This window comes from Pygocentrus nattereri, chromosome 30, assembly GCF_015220715.1.
Source record: "Pygocentrus nattereri isolate fPygNat1 chromosome 30, fPygNat1.pri, whole genome shotgun sequence".
Taxonomy (NCBI): domain Eukaryota; kingdom Metazoa; phylum Chordata; class Actinopteri; order Characiformes; family Serrasalmidae; genus Pygocentrus; species Pygocentrus nattereri.
This window is the reverse complement of record NC_051240.1, coordinates 19588942-19606730: the sequence shown is the minus strand read 5'-3', so window position 1 is coordinate 19606730 and position 17789 is coordinate 19588942. Positions and strand designations below refer to the sequence as shown.

The 17789-nt window shown below is 41.8% G+C and overlaps 1 protein-coding gene across 4 annotated transcripts in view; it reads right to left on the bottom strand.

The window, feature by feature from the left end:
- The window catches only part of pkp4 (plakophilin 4), a 33665-nt gene extending 16320 nt beyond the window's left edge, over positions 1 to 17345 (bottom strand). The window contains exons 1-6 of one of the 4 annotated variants that reach the window (XM_017722229.2): positions 17150 to 17345; positions 10263 to 10396; positions 8261 to 8373; positions 4176 to 4210; positions 1198 to 1326; positions 715 to 911 (exon numbers count right to left, since the gene is read on the bottom strand). In XM_017722229.2, the coding sequence (XP_017577718.1) occupies positions 715 to 911; positions 1198 to 1326; positions 4176 to 4210; positions 8261 to 8373; positions 10263 to 10391 (603 nt within the window). In that variant the 5' untranslated portion in view covers positions 10392 to 10396; positions 17150 to 17345. Of the gene's footprint in view, positions 1 to 714; positions 912 to 1197; positions 1327 to 4175; positions 4211 to 8260; positions 8374 to 10262; positions 10397 to 16139; positions 16449 to 17149 lie in introns of those variants that run through there. The other 3 variants (XM_017722231.2, XM_017722230.2, XM_037536520.1) reach the window with 3 other exon arrangements.
- Between the last annotated feature and the right edge of the window lie 444 nt (positions 17346 to 17789).

The following is a 17789-nucleotide window of genomic DNA, read 5'->3' as shown; positions in this document are numbered from 1 at the left end:
AGAAACGGTAAAAGATTTTTAATATGTGCTTTAAACAAAAAAAAAAATTTCAAATCATTATTTATGCAAAACCTGGTCTTCATACCAAGGAAGGCGCTTCAATATCCCTTTAATGTTCTGCTCAAACGTTTGGTACAGCGCATTTTGGAGTCACTATATATGCCACAAAGTGCCATCTCGACCATTTAGTAGATGAGAATATTTTAAAAATTGTGGAGTCAAAAAAAAGAAAGAAAGAAAAAACCCACACCAATTGTTTTTATTATTGCCCCAAATAAACAAAAATACATTATATAAAATTCCATTGTTTTTTTCTTGGTGAGGACATTAAAGGGATATACATAAAACTGAGTATTGCAAAATATACCCAAAGTATTAGTATACAGCTGTTTTTTTTGTTAGCAAATCTTTGCATGTACTTGTTCTTCTATAATTGAAAAGTAACAGTGAAAATCATATCAGGAAATCTGAAAACAAGGCATGGTGTCCCACAATGTTTGATGAGTACTGTATATGTAAAAGCTCTGGTTAGGTCGATGGTACTGAAAATAAGATAATGATATTAATTAGAAAGAAATGGTATTTAATAAGTACTGCAAGGTGTATGTGAGGTAAAATACATGAGTGTAAGTATCAGCTATATAACCAGCAGAGCAGTTATGTGAGTTATAAATCTGCAGTTGCATGTTAGTGAGTTCCTAAACAGAGTCATACCGGTGCTGATGCTTGTCCTTCAGCTCTGCATCCCATGGCCAGGCTTGGACTGCCACTTGGGGCAGAACTAGTTGACTGCGATCTTCCCTCTGACCTCCTCGGGGTCACCATGTTGCTATAATAGCCACTCACTTCCTGGTAGCCGCTATCAGAATATGAGTTCATCTGAGTTGAGCTGCGAGAGTTAGCCGCTGACCCTGAGTGGAAGAGATATTGGAAGAGAGAGACAGAAGAGAAGGACAAGAAAAAAAGAAAGGAGTGAAGAAGCCATCCCATTAATCAAAGTCTGAGATTGTTAATAAACACACATAAAACAAACAACAGCTGCACTTTACACTGGCAACATCATTCAATGTGGCAGACTATGTGGGAAACGTACAGTGTATTTCTACAAATAGGTGAAAATACACAAAAGCGTTCAGAGAAAGGAGATACAGCAGGGACACAGCATTATGGGATGTTCTGAGGAGTGTACTAACGAACCCTCACTTTCATGCAGGGAGATTTGTTCCAGTTCAGGTGAGTAGGGTGAGCCTTGAACTCTGACCCCAAACGTGGGGGAAGGGCACTCGTCTGAGACGTGGGGTTTGGACAAACCTGCCGCTGAGGAGTCTGGGAAAAGAAGGGACGGATTTTGAGGCTACTGTTTGCCAAGCTACATGACATACACTCAGTGAGCTAACACAATTCTCAGGCACCAAATATTTTTCTGTGTTTTGCTTCTAAGTAGAACATTACTGGTTTGCTGTGAATCACATGGCATGTGTGACACAGGAAAATGACCTGGTTGATTAGTGTAGTGGTTAACACCTCTGCCTTCTACGCTGTAGACTGGGGTTCAGTGCCCCGCCAGGGTAAACACCCTACACTATACCAATAAGAGACCGTGGGCAAGACTCCTAACACCACCTTCGCCTCCCTGTGTAAAATGATCAAACTGTAAGTCGCTCTGGATAAGAGCGTCAGCCAAATGCCGTAAATGTAACCTTCCGGGTTGCCCTTGAGATGAAGAGCAGCATTTTTCATTTAAAGGTGCATTGTGAGCTTTGACTTCTTATCACTGTGTAATACTCTAGACTCTATAGCCATGTTTACATCCAGCCTAATAATCCATTAATAATCCGACTAATAATTCAACATAGCGAGAGCAGAAACTGGCCTGCAGAGGAGACGAAGTTCACGCTGTGATCTTTAAAAGATGTTGGTGGGATGGACGTCAATCTTATGTGTCTCAGAACACGACGTCTTCCCCTCGCCACTTCTTCAAGTACATTTTTTTGCCATAATCTTAAAGCAATTACAAACACCTGCTAACCGAAAACCCATCTCGCTTTGACTGGACGTCACGTGATACTAGCTGTCATGGTAACGTCTACCATCCGACTGCTGAGGAGGGCGAGCAAACAAACACCTCAGTCTATTAACAAGCCTATTCTGAAATTGCTATGTTTGCTATTTTGTTTCTGTGTATTTCTTCTTGTGGGATAGTAAAGTGTCTGAGTAGTTTGAGCATGATTGCCTACTCCCCCCACAATTTATACATGTCCAATGCCACCACCTAGTCAGGACTCCCCGCAATCACATGATACCACCAGGCTTCCTCTGAGACCTGTGAAGCCAGCCACCATGTGTTTTTGAACTTCTGCCAACGCAACATCATTGGGCAGCTCAATGCACTCGAAAGAAAGCGCCAACCGGCAGCTAACAGTGTTACGCCAGCTGACAGACACCTGCACAGGCTAATATCACGCTGAGCAATGGGGGAGACGGCAGGTCATCCAACTGTGGCCAACTGTGCACTCTTGGATATTATCCAATATTACTGCAATTAATATTAGTAGTATAATAACTCTGTAGGTAGTTTGACCAGAGGAGGATGGGTCCCCCCTGGTGAGTCTGGTTCCTCCCAAGGTTTCTTCCTCAGTTCTGAGGGAGTTTTTCCTTGCCACTGTTGCCCCCGGCTTGCCCACATGGGGGGTTTCTGTACATTCTGTACATTCTTACAGTCCTGTTGAAACTTTGTCTTTTCTGAAATTCTGTAAAGCTGCTTTGTGACAACATCCGTTGTAAAAAGCGCTATACAAATAAATTTTATTTGATTTGATTTTGGACTCCTGGCCACGGATGTCTGTGGAATCACCTTTGATCAAACTTGTCATCTCCTGATGATAGGAGATCACTCAGGAGTAAATACTCATCTTAAGAGAAGTGCTTCAATTAAAAATAGCTCTTCTATCTCTTATAGCTTGGTAGTTTTTAAAGATCTACAGATCTGTATCTGTACTGGCCGATACTCAAAGGTTCAAAATAACGTTATCAGTCAAGAAAAAGTGGTATCATACTGCCTCTACTCACCGCATCGATTTACTTAAACAAGGTTCAAAAGAAAAGCTGCTTACCGTAGAAATATACAGCATATCATCAGCTGATATATTATTCACACCTAATTAGGGAAATTATTATTGTTGTTTCAATATTAAAATTACCAATGACAACTGCAGATTTTAAATTGGTGTCCCTATTTGTTTGCGTACACTTATGCACATATAGTTAATGGAAATTTCTGATCTTTTCAAAACAATTAACAGCATAGCAGATCCTACCACAGCCCAAGGTATGTCAAATCAGAGGTTTGATTTCCTATCCAGGAATGCACAATAAGAGTCTTTAAATAGGTCTCCCAGTGTTATGCTCACCTACTGTTGTAAGTTGCTCTAGATAGGAGTAAATATATAAGCACTCATAATAACTGTCATGTTTTATTTTGTTGGCTACACAGATTTAATCAATGATGTACTTCTAGAGTTGCATGCTTACACTCATTGCACTTCACTTATGGATTGAAGTGTGACTCAATATAACATTGTACTATTTCCCACTTACCCCAGAAGTAGTTGATTATCCAGGACATGCTTGGTATCCAAATGTTGCTTTAGTTTTGTGCTGGAGTTCTCATTACTACTAACAAACACTAGAAGTCAATAGTCACCCAAACCTTTTATGTACATAGATGCCCAGAACCTTTCAACCTGCTTACAACCACATCCTGGCCTTCGTTATGGTCACACAAGCATGGTTTAGGACACAATATGACATGCTCTGATCTATGAATGAACAAAACCTGACCCTGTCTCTGAGTGCAGCGAGCAATGAAGACCTGGATTCAGCTGTGTGCAGATTGAGAGGGGGATGTTTGGGGATGTATTTATGGAAAAGATTTGAGTGACTATTGAGTTCTAGTGTTTGTTAGTAACATTATCCTAACTAAATAAGCAAAATTTTGAGTCTTGGGTCAAATATGTCTTGGGTGATCAGCTACATCAGAGGTAAGTGGAAAATTTAGACTTTTGATCAAACAATTGCTTCCAGGAATCCTATAGTGGTGTATCCCAAGTGGCGTGTAGGTTTGGAAATGGAACGAACACACACACACAGAATAAAGTCAGCAGTAGGAATCTTACCTGCTGATCTCCACAGCAGAGACTTCTCAGAGGAACTGAAGAAAACGAAGGAAGACAAAAGAGCAAGAGAGAGAATGAAAAGCTCCACCAAGTGCTCATCAATCAAATCAAATGACAGTGTATGCTTGCAGCTCCCAGCCAGTCCCCATGCTAGATCAGCCAGTATCTCCTCTGACTGTCTCTGAGGTAAATAAACCACATATCAATCTTTTGCTAACATGTCAGGTCAGCCAGCACCATCTCTGGGGTAAATAACCCACATATCAATCTTGTGCTAACATGCTTACAGTCCACAAACTGTAGACAATTCATCTCTCTGAGGTTTATCACAAGGCCTGCCCTGGAAATACTAAATGACCAACAGTGTCAATAGGAAACAAGGGTTTAGTTATGTGTCAGAGCGGAGTGAAGAGAGCTGGCGTGTCCGTGTTGCAAGTGTGAGCGTGTGTGTGGCCCAAGGGATCAGTCTGAATAAACAACACAGCGCAGACGTCACTGTCCGAAGACTGGAGACAAGCGTCCATTAGTACCTGCTACTGAACAGCAGCGTGTGCCACTGGGGTGCTGACTCTGCCAGCCACAGAGCAGAATGCAGAAGAGACCAGGCCATGAGGGGGTCAACCCAACAAAGATCAAAGGTCAAAAGGCACACAAATGGTAAGACAGCCAATAAGAGTCTCCAAATCCAAATGGTCAAGCACGCTGAGACTCGAACACCTGAAAAAACACTGTTTCTGACTGAGAGGCCTAACTGGCCAGCTGACCATCCAAACGCATCCACACACACACACACAAACGACAAGAAAAGGGCACCAAGAGTGGGTAAAATCGCAAAAATCATCAAAATCAACAAAACTTTCACGATATTTTAATGATCAGAAGTGGGTAGAGTGGCCACAAGAGCAGTCAAGTAATGAAAATAATGAATAGTGACTGACCACATTAGTTTGTGTAGATAATCATGATTAATTGCACTTAATTTACTGTTAAAGAAAGATTTTCCTTATTTTAAAAGCAGTGGATTTTGTTATAGCTGCATGAGTGCATAAAATAAGCTTCATCAGAATGCATTTACTACAGTATATACATTTGAATGTTCAATATTTCAACTTGAACATAAAATCACCAAAGAACTTGAAAATACGGTGTACATAGCTTCCAACTCGCATCACCGACATCCATAGTCATCGGATGATTGTTTGAAGGGTCAAACAAGAAAAATGTGCTCAAGAAATTTTGTGGTGTTAATAATTTATTGTATTAATGTGTTATTAACACATTAACTTTGACGCCACTAAATGCTACTTCAAAATAATACTTACTCGAGTTAAAGTGATCATCCAAACAATTACATGTGTAAGTAGGAAAGTTTTAAGTGAAATGAATATCTTAATATGACTGACCACTGAGCAACAACGGACAACCCAACATACCAACTAACACATTCACATGAACACCAGAATGAGACAAGCTAATGTTTTCCTGCAGATAAAACAGACCACACGACTGAAATGGGGTAGAATTTAATTTTTTCTCCCTTGCCCTTCACGTTCAACAAGCTACACTCATGAAAACACTGATATGACTGCTGGTTTCTGTACAATATGAAAATAACGTGTCTAAAACATTAGAAAATGAGACCACCTCCCTCCACAGAATCGCCCGCTGCTTCAGGCTTTCAGCCACTGTTGTTGACCTGTTATACGACACAATCCACGCTTAAGTGCACCCCTACGGCTAGTTCACTCTATGTATTGTGACAGGCTGCATTTGATTGGCGAAACACAGCCAAATAAAAGGAGATCTCATTTTGTTTTGACAGAAGTGTTGGGGTCTAATGACCAACAAAGGCACCAATCAGGAAGAAGAGTCTGTGGATGAATGAGCGCTGAATTGAAATACTTAAAAATGTAAAAAGAAAAATGCAGACAAGTAAGAACGCACTTTTTCCTTATAAATGTGCTCAAGTAAGAGCACAAAGTATCCTCTCTACTGTGTTGACTCATACAAGGACAGTTTGTAGCACCGACTACACACCTCTGTTAACAATACACAGTAGAAATAGTGAAATAGTGATACTTTTTTGATCCCACAAACGGGGAAATTTCACCTCCGCATTTCACCCATCCGTGAAGTGAAACACCACATACACACTAGTGAGCACACACACTAGGGGGCAGTGAGCACACTTGCCCGGAGCGGTGGGCAGCCCTATCCACAGCGCCCGGGGAGCAGTTGGGGGTTAGGTGTCTTGCTCAAGGACACCTCAGTCATGGACTGTCAGCACTGGGGATCGAACCGGCGACCTTCTGGTCACAGGGCCAGATCCCTAACCTCCAGCCCACGACTGCCCCAAAATATACCATGATGTTTATTTTTTTTTAAGGACAAAACACACCAGCAACACAGTAGCTTCACATGTCAAAAGGCTATAAAAAACTATATTTACAATGATTGTTTCCCATTTGTAATCCAATGTCTGCAAAAAAAAAATAACCTACTTACTTATTATGCGATTTAAGCAGTTACAGCAGTGACACTGGTGGTTGTTGTTGTTAACAGGTTCTCTATAATTGGTCTTTTTTATATAACATGCAGTTGTTCAGTATTATAAAGCTCTTCAATATAATAGTTATGGTGTAAAGTCCTTTATAATATTGATAATGATAACACTGTCATACTGCCTTCCCAAACAAGGCACACTAGCCACTAGCAAATGATCACTACTGTTGAGATATTTACAAAACGATTACTAATTGAACAGAAAAGGACCAGGGAGTCAAAGTCATCCTAGGGTAAAACTGCCTGCTCTGCAGACTGCCTAGCTGAGGTGAAGCCTGCCAGCCAGTACACACAGCGAAGCGCAGCACGCAGCTGAGCAAACTCTGAGTACGCTTTCATATAATCAGCCACTTTACCAATCCAGAACACCTCAATTCACTGGCTCTCTAAATTTAATGAGAAAAATAGTTCCTGATTAAAAGCGTATTATGTAAAAGCTTTTAGCAAATCAGAAGTGTAGAGTCTGAGCGAAAGACAAGACAGGAATAAATGTACGCAAGATGTCCATCTAATCAAACAGTACTGACCATTAAAGAAATATTGGAAATAGAGATACGAGACTCTTGCCACAGTCTGTGGGGCATGGAAACCAGCTAGTGTTCATTGTAAAGACGGATATTCATTGAAAATATTTTTGGCAGCCACTAGTACAATAACTCAGAAATGACAACACCTGTGTCTGAGAATAGTAAACGAAATTCATCATGTGGAAAGACTTACGTTCAATTTAAGACTTACGATGGATGACTTTCTAAGGCAAAAGGGATTTATATGCAACCCTGGGAGAGTTATGTTCAGGCATATGCTACCAAAATATTTATAAATTATAGGGTTTTCTGTCTCTCTGTGTACTTTTCCCCTTATTTTACCTGCATATTTCAATAATTCAGCACTGAAATTGCATGTGATGGCTAAGACGCAAGCTTTGTTCCTTTGCTTTTGAATAAAAAGAATTCATTACATTTATTAGTTTTATATAATTGTCCAAATGATTAACTCAAATATCTTTGAGTTTCACACTATGGCTGTTCCCTTTCAAACTGCTTTAAAACACTGTTGCAGTCCTGGATGGAGAAAATTTCTGAAAGGAAAAAGAGGCCAATCTACTGGACTTCAACCAAATCTAGAGTGAAAGCAGCTTATCACTTTACTGCCATGTTAAAATCAGCTCAGAAGGTTTCAGATTACCTGTATTCAAAATGATGTAACTTACAAGATCAAACAATTTGGTCAAGAGACACTGCAATGCACTGAAGAGAGAGTGAGAAAAATGTCATTTTCTGCACAGATGGGATTCGCAAAAATAACAGCATGCATCACTCTACCATCAACATCTGCTCCACGAGAACTGCAAAGAGCTCTGCAAGCAGCGGTATGAAATCTGATCTGTACCCACAACTTTGACAAGGCCCAAAATACTTAAATAAGGTCTGAACCTCCACCATTCAGTGTCAGTCTTCATGCCATGATACCACAGGAATTGGCTTGCAGCTCGTGAAGTAAAAGGAAGATTTACTGCATACCTGTCACTGGCAGCACCTGGAGACTCCGCCCCCAACCTGCATCGCTCCAGCTGATTTGCCACGATCTGTCTCTCTGCCTCAAGCTCTCTGGTCAGCCGTTCAAACTGGAGCTCCTATGCCGAAGAGTGACGCAGGATAAATAAAGCTTCCCATAGGGAACACAGCTGCAAGCAACTTGTCAGACATGAAACAGCGTAACAAAGTTTCACACTCAGTCCAGCTGAAAAAAATCGTAAAAAATGATCTTCCTTCAGCGCAGACTGCCTCCGTGGCTGCATAACTGGGCTCTCCGGCTATTCTCCCCACTCCTCTCCTCCTTTAGCACAACCCTTTCAGTCTGTTTGTGTGTTTCAATGTGTGACAACTGCGCTGTGTGGGCCTGTCTTTCACTCACTCCCTGAAAACGGCTCATTGATGCAGCTGTTTCAAAAGGACTCACACACGCACACAAACACAAATACACACGCACAGACAGGGCGACTGGCTTTGAGAAGTGCTAAGGCGGGTAACCAATCCAAAATCATTTATTCATGTTTGCTTTGAATGTCTACCACAGTGAAGCGCTTTCCTAGACACACTTCCACAGTTCTGACTAGCCTCAAACAGAGCAGTCAGTAACCAAAGGGAATGGCAAATCATTGCAAATCAGTGTTTGTAGGCAGTCAGATATTGTAGGCATTCAAAAAAAGAGATGCGTTGGCATTTTCTCCATAGAGGGTGAAGTCAGGTTGGTGTGGTTGTGTTTTGTTTTGTGCTGTGAGCTGCCAGTCACAACAAGTCTCCAGCATTCAACACTCTACACTGTCCATGCTGACAAAGCCTGTTTTGTGTACTGGCTTCGGTTAGAGCCGAGACTAGAACCACAACCGCAAACACACACACACACACACACACACACACACACACACACACACACACACACACACATTTACATTAGGTTTTCATGAAGGTTTTCCACTGATGTAGACATTAAGTGTGGCTAAACACTGTTATAACTATACCTAACTCTGGCCATAACCTCAGTATGGAGAGTAAACTAGGGCTGGACAATTTTTAGAACAGTCTTATTTTATATTTTTAGAAATATACTATATAGAGCTTAGAGCTTGACTGGCCCAAACTATAGGATTTTTAACATTCTTGACATCTAACATGGTGAAAATGACAGACCCCCACACATAATAACAGATTCCAATGATTTTCAGTCATCAGTGGCCCCAGACTAGACGATCTATCCAGAACAAAACATCACAAACTTAGACAAGCTATGCAGCTTTTTATCTGGGCAGTAAGCATTCACTTGCTCAGAAAAACAATATCTGCTGGAAAAAAAACACATATTACAAGCAGCAATTTTTATATTTGTAGTTAACAACATTTATTATGTATTATTATTTATTATTATATATTATTTATTACTTCTTTATGTTAAATCAAATGTGCTGGTGATGGAGTTTATCAGATCCATGTGATGACTGGGTATATCATCAATCAAGAACCAAAAATGTGCTGTACAACCAAAAAAAATCAACAACTATTCTGAAAATAAGAAATTCTTTTTACCGTTTCTGTATTTATGTGTACCTGTTCAAATGATATATGGCAAAAACACAATTACTGCCAAGATAAGAGGGTTTTAAGCAATGTGCTTAGGGGCTTAAGATGGTTACAGTTCTGTATATGTACAGAACTACAGTACATTTTTGTACAAGCACACCTGCATGCACTGGCGAGATTAATCCTTTAAGGCTGAAGCCGTGTCTATTTTTGATCTAATAAAGCCAAAAGCATATATGCTATACAGTATAATGCGCCATAACTCCTCAGCCGGCAGATCTGAACGAGATAAAGAAAGCTTTTGCAGATAGGGGACTGTATATTAGGGCTGAAAGCAATCTCAAACCTCATGAAGCACTGAAATGACTGCAGTTGGTCATATGATTTTTCACTTCCAACAGAACATTTCAAATGTGTATGTATTTGTGCATCTGTACGTGTTTACCTGCTCTTTGACGGATGCCAGGATGTTAGTGGTGGTCGTTTCCGTCTCCATCTTGCTGGTGCTGGATCCTTCCTTGCAGCTCAGCACCTCCTCCTCCTCTGCTGCAGGCCGCTGTTCAGGAGCAGGCATCTCCCCTACAAACACACGCACACACACGCACACACACACACACCCACACACACCATGAATTACCTGCTAAGACATTATTATTCACCAGCTTCACAATAAGAGCTTCATCTCAAAATCCGTAATGACCTGTCAACCGCTTCAACTACAGAATCTCTGGCGCGGAAGCCATTTCCAACTTATCAAAGCTGAAATGGCCATATCTGTGTGTGTGTGACCGTAGTGACAGCTCTGCAGGTCTCCGCTCTCCACGGCATTAGCTCCGTGCTCCAGAGAGCTAGGAGGCGAAGGAGAAATGTGTTGAAAGTGTGTTCCAACAGCCCAGCATGCAAAACCATGCCAAGACAACCTGTTCCCCTCCATATCCCCCCAGCACAACAGAAGGCAAAAACAGCCTGATCAGCATGGGCTCTCTGACCCACCCACTTAAAACGGATATTCCTGAGCTACTTTCCATCTCTAAACTCATACTATACGAAATGGAGAGAAAGCACGGGCGAGGTCATTTCAGCACACATAATCTTTTGTTTGCTTAACCCTTAAAAGTCAGGGGGGTTATTAGTGTTGCTTTGTACACTATTTCGATCAAACTATTTAATTATAAACTATTAAACTATTTAAATTAAAGGAATCTTTACGTTCTTTTAAAAGAGAAACAGCTGACATATAATAGAAAACATGTCCTTCTCTAATAAAGGTGGTGGTACTCATAATGTGGTGTTAATATTTATTGTACATGTAAAGCCCACTCTTAACTCTTTAATGGGTGCTCTACAGTGTGTTTAGGAGCATTTACAGCTGTGTCAACAGCAGACAAACATATGGTGGAAACGTAAAGGGTGACTGTTCCTTTACACAATAACAAGAGCATTCCTTCAAGCTCAAACAATAATAAAATATCTCTTCTACTTGTGAACACTGATGTAGTATTGTTTGAAATCTGTGCGTTTTTATCACGAAAAAGCTTTATCAGTTAATTTGGTAACTGAATATGGTATATGTAGTCAATTATATCAAAAGTGAAATTAATCAAGTCTAATTGTGCCCGGAAGGCCGGCGGTTCAATCCCCTGAGCCATCAGGCTATGACTGAAGTGCCCATAGGGCTGCCCACCCCTCCTGGCACGTGTGCTCACTGCCCCCTTGTGTGTGTATTTACTAGTGTGCATGTATGAGAGTGTTTCACTACATGAATGGGTTAAATGTGGAGGTCCAATTCCTCCGTGTGCAAACAAAGTTGGCCAACGGACTAAATGAGGATATTTTACAGTAATCATGATTACAATACGGCACAATACGCTCCTCTGAGCATATCTTGGATATTGTACTGTAAGAACTCTGACCAGCTACGTTTCATTACAAGGTAGGCATATTTAGATCTAAATCTAAATGTCACAATACTTATCATATATCATGAATGCACTGTTCACTTCTACTCCACGATATTGTAGATTAACTGCAAGTGGGTTGAATCAACAAAACCAACAAACCAATAAATTAACCAAGCAGTCAGATACAGACCACCTCTTACATTAGCTGTGTGCAATAAATGAATGTCAAAGCTTACATATTTCACAGATCCATGATGATGTCGGACTGGTTTCACCATCAGACAGATGGCTGGATTTGAGTAGTATTTCAAATCGATATTTCAATAAGGATTTAATGTACTGCAGAATATTTAGGTTGTTGTATTTGTAACCCAGCAGAAATGGAGTGTTGTGTATCTGGGTAGTTCTAATTTAAGCAGATTTAGTCTTAATTTCTACTGTTCATGAACCTTCATCAATCAGCAACAGCACATATCAACACGAGCAGATATACAGATAATCGGACATCAACATCATCCTACAATTCCCACAGCAGTTCATCCCTAACATATTTCTGTAGTTTTCCAAAACAAGACAAAAACATCTCTTGGGATATTCAAACCATTTATTGAAAAATGTGGATATTCAAAAAGCAAAACATTACTTTTCACACACACACACACACACACACGACCTATATGACCTGCTGCCCTACATTTGATTTTATCTTGGCCTTTGAGAGCCACGGAAAAGACCTCTACACACCCACCACACACATATCTACCGCCTACATGTAATATTCCCTGAATACACACCCGGACAATACAAATCAGTGTAAAACGCATAAACTTCATAAATGCCACTCACCCGCTGTGCTGGCATTTGCAAAACTGAAATCCCAAATCCTCTTTAGAAGTCATTAAGTCCCCCACCCACCCCGACGCTGGATTTACTAAGAATTTGCTGTCGTTCAGGACAGCTCTCTGCTGAGTTCAGGACTGAAGAGAAGAGAAGAAAAGAGAAGAGAAGAGAAGAGAAGAGAAGAGAAGAGAAGAGAAGAGAAGAGAAGAGAAGAGAAGAGAAGAGAAGAACCAAGGAACAACAACAAAAAAAAATCTGTACCTTATGAGAGTCATCTGACAGTGTGTGCCAGCTCAACACAGAAGCCTCTCTCTTAGTCTATTCTCATTTCCAATGGAGTTATCCAATGGGGAAAAACTTGGCTCTGACCACAAACACACACACACACACACACATACATTGTGTGTGTGTGTGTGTGTGTGTGTGTGTGTGTGTGTGTGTGTGTGTGTGTGTGTGTGTATGTATATATATATATATATATATATATATATATATATATATATATATATATATATATATACATATACATACATACACACACACACACACACACACACACATATTTGTAATCTGTCCTACTGAGCGCACTGAGTGAAAGATGAAAGAGGAAAGAAAGGGCCCAAAAGCTTACAGGATAAAATCACCACAAGTGGAACTGCTTAGCTATGCACAGCACAACTGCACAGTGAATGGGACGAAATAAATGAAGCATTTTGATCCATTACAAGTTGTCCGGCTGCTTAAACGCATTTCCTACAAAGGATTAGAAGCGTCGCTCCTAAATCATCCCATTCATGTATTCATTTTTTTAAAATAAATAAATGAAAAGACATTTTTACAAGTCATTTTAGGTCGTTTCTTTTAGTCCATCCATCATGAAATTCACAAACACTGTAAAGGTCAACAGGCATTTCCGAACTGTGTCAAACACTGAAAAATGTCGAAAACGGAGACACATTTTCTTGCGACAGCAGCGATATATTCATCACAGTAAAATATATTCATCACAGTAAAATATATTCATCACAGTAAAAAAGGTTTTGAGGGATGATCAGACAGTATATGACAGCTCAACATGCCAAACCAACCATCAGTTCTGAAAAGCATGCAGGCTGCTTAAGGCTGGGCATCGATCAAAACCTTCCATATTGGTACCAGTATCAGTGCTGACTTTGATATCCAGTCCTGAACAACATTTTTTCCATATTTTCTTCTCAATTCAAAAATATTAAGTAAAAAGACTGCAATGGGGCTGTTTTGAAAAAAAGCTATTTGTATTGAAAGGCTGATTTATACGTCTGTGAATATGCATGAAAACGTACCTGCGGTGGGATGTAGGGGAGGTCTCTATAAGTGTATCTTGATGGTGTGCAGAAGCAACTACGTTCACGCCTCCAAAGTTTCTGAAGGCGGTAAAAAGCAAAGCGCACTGCTCGGTCTTTTTTAACTTGGGGGTCCACATTGCTTTTTTTATTTTTATTTTTAATGCTGAATTTGGCTGCTAACCAACAAGTGTTCTGACCGTCAGCTGTGCTTTACACATTTCCATACATACAGGCAGAAACATTAACTACGACTAACTAGCAAATGTGGTGCTGCTGGCAGAAGGCAAAGTAACAAAGGTGCTTTATGTTTACTTCATGATTTCAATTGGTGAAACGCTGCAGTCACTAATTCCTCCACCTTTACAAAGGTCACTGAAGGTCCTACCCTTGCATTGATTGGTCGGCATAGTAAAAACGTTCATTGAACTTTTTTCAGCTCTGGCATCCAAACGATCCACCCAGAGTCACTCCCACTGAAAACAACTGGAAATAGGTGCACTGGTCTTCTGTTTTTTAAACTGAAAAGGTGTCCAAAAAAGTACTGAATTTCAGGGCGCAGCTCTAATCCCATAAGAACAACCACTGACTGACTCAACACCCATACAGAGGGTTGTTTATTGAAGAACAGCAGAAAACGAGCTCATCTTTACAGTATTTATGTGCTGTTAAAAAGTAATAGGCCATATTCATCTGCATCATGATAATCCTCATTAAAATGCAATTGAGAAGAACCCACAACTGTGTGGTGCGCGCAGCAGATATGGAAAATCATTTGGTTATAACAGAACTGCAGTTCAGCTTTCTGTTATGAAATATTTTCTTGGGGTGCAGTTTCACTTTTGGCTACTGGATCTACTACTTTGAAGGCCACATCTCCATCGCCGTCCGTATCAAAGCCTGGAAACATGGAAGCTCAGTGATGATAATCCAACGACCCTCCCCAGGATGCATCAGCATGTATCTCATATTTCTAGGACTAACGTGATCAATCTGAGGAGTTGCATCCAGTAAACTTTGGGCAGTACAGACATGCACCCCAGCACTGGGATTCGGTTTCGAGTCCCAGCTGTGCCATCTGCCGTCCACGGTCAGGGCTCCGCAAGAATGCAACTGGATATGTTTTAATTGGAAGGGGAGAATTGCAGGGTCCCCTTTTCCTTCTGCCGCGGGCCAAAGCAGCCAATCTGGCGTCTACAGCACACGGTCTGGCGTCTCGTATAGAGTCGGGCCTGACAAACTCGGCATGGTGGACTATCTGAAAAGATGCACAGGCAGAATCCATCTGCACAGAGGTGTGCGCAGGCCTCTGCCCTCGCAGATGGTGCCGTTCGTGTTGTCACGCAACAAAGGAGAGTCCTGATATACTGAGAGCCGGTTGAGTAAATCAGGAGACAGAAATGGATAGCAGAGACGGCGCAGCACCACTTCTTCCTTTCCAGTACCAATATCTAAACCTGGGAATACACGGATATTAATCCAGATCCAGTATTTTTCCCTTGAATACTGGCTTTAAAACGCAAGCGCTTCTCTTAAGATGAGCAACCTCACAGAACGAAATACAAAGCTAACATCACATCACACAAAGCCAGTGTCTGTGCTATTTTAGGCTAGATTTGGGTTTTTTTAACTTACATATCAGATACCTATTGATTCCAATAGGCTAATGGATACCAAAGGTAATGCATGTAATAGAAATGTCACCACCGACTATTAATTCTTTAAGGAAACACTAAAAACGGACTAAAGTGAGCAAAAACAAGCTGCGTAAAGCCTTTCAAAGACTTTAATATGCTAGAAAGCCTTCGTTAAAAAATGCATATAAATGGGTACGTCCATCGCGTCCATCATATTCTGTTTCTTACAGTAAAAGTGACCAACAAGAAGAACGTGACGTTCCTAGTATGTGATAAAAAAGACAGTCAAAATAGAGAAACTTCCACATCATGTCCTTTTTCCTGTTCTACATTGCATTTGTATGCAAGGCAGGACCGGGAGCAGAGTTGGGAACAACTGGTTTAGATAAAGGATACTAGGCAGTTTTGATCTGTGCGTCCTTGCAAAAAATAAATAAATAAATAAATAAACTTTCTTCTTGCATGTCTACAGTTTGAAGAAGCAGAGTTTTATGCGCATTGGATTAATTGCCACATAGATCCCATTCAAATGACCTCAGCAATACGGCAACAGCATGTAAATGAACGTGACCCCTTGCTCTGCACCTCTCAATCAGATTCTCAGCCAAGCTGCACAACAAACCTGCACAAACGTCCCGAGAGACAGTTCAGAAGGAGACCCGTCTTAGTCACACCAGCATAACCGAGCGTGCTGGGACCACCTCCCAATATCTCCACACTTCTCGGCCCGGTCCTGAGAGCCTGAATACCCCCTCTCCCAGGTCTTGCCCAGCAACCCAGCATCTCTGCAGCAGAGATCACACAAACATATGGCCAGCATCCCAGTGTAGGAAGACAAGGAAAGGCTACTTCTTCTCTTTTCCTCAGTGCCTGCTCAGCACCTGACACCTGATCAACCTTCTTGAGATGCAAATTAACTGTAGGCATAGTGAACATGAAGGTCAGCCTGAGGAGCAGAGCCAGCATCTCGCACACTCTCCTCCTCCTCCTCCTGCGAGGGATATGAAAACTGGCCTATTTAACTAGTGATGGGAAAGTGGAGGAAGCAGAGCTGCAGCTCGCCACGCCAGACTTGAGGCTATCAGAGCGAATGTCACTCCTCCATCCACTTAACCGAGCAGGTCCAGGTACCACCCGCTTCTCGTGGGAGTCTAGAGGCAGGAGGACGCAGCGGCGGAGACGAACATACAGCCCGAGCATGAACGCGGAATGATGGTGGATGTCGGCATGTCCATTTTCAGGAGGTGGCGAGCCACCTGCCGAGCGCGAGCCGCTGCCTTGACGTGCGCCGCGCGAGCCTTGCGTGGCAGGATAAACGGCTTTTCTGAGGGGGGGGGGGAAGCTAAACCTTTAAGCATGAGTCGGAAAAAGACACGCCGACGGAATTGTGTTGTGAAATATGCACAGAGGAAAGGAAGAAGGGGTCAAAGCTGCTCAGACACGTCCCACAGGGAAAGCCATCGCGTTCCGCGTTCGCGTCGTCGTGACTGCTCACCTATTCTTTCGAAATAACCACGTTTTGAACGAATTCAGCCTTTCCAGCTGTACTGGGAATTTTAGGAAAGTCGCCGGACGCTGAGGCGAAAGAGAAGGCGGGTTATTTTTAATTAAAAAAATAAAAAAAGCACTTACCGATAAAGCCTCCTTAGTGAAGACTATTTGTCGAGACTGCTAGGTCCAAACGAAGAGGTTCGGAATGCTGACATTGTGTTTTTAAGGGGTTTGTTGTTAAACCGAGCCCATATGGGAGGGGATGGGGGTTAACGGGCGGTTAGCTCCGGCTCCGTCCTGCACTCTGCCATGTAGGAGCTGCCACACTCGGTGACGTAGGCACTCCACGACCGTTATTTCTTAAAACCTCCACCCGTATTCCGGCAAACCCCGCCCCTGCGCTAGGATTGGCTGATGCCCCCCGCGACGCGATTGGCTCCGACGTTGAGGAGTTCTAGTAGTTCCTGGGATTGGATTACGAACGACTAGCCAATCCCAGCGAAGGAGGCAGGACTTTGCCTGAGTACGGGTGGGAAAAAAATAACAGCGCTCTCCACGAAGATGATGCTGAACGGTTTTCACTTTGTTGCCATGTACCGTGAATTGATTTGAGGTAGATTTGTGTGCGCGCTCTGCCCCTCGTGTCCAATCTGTTCAGCGAGCTGTGGCTGCAGTGCTGAATCCGTGCTCTCCGTTTACTCTAACAGTTAACTTATATCGCCTTGTGTGCAAAGGCATTTGATTACAATAGGAGAAAGTGCCCCCTTATGAACAATGAGCA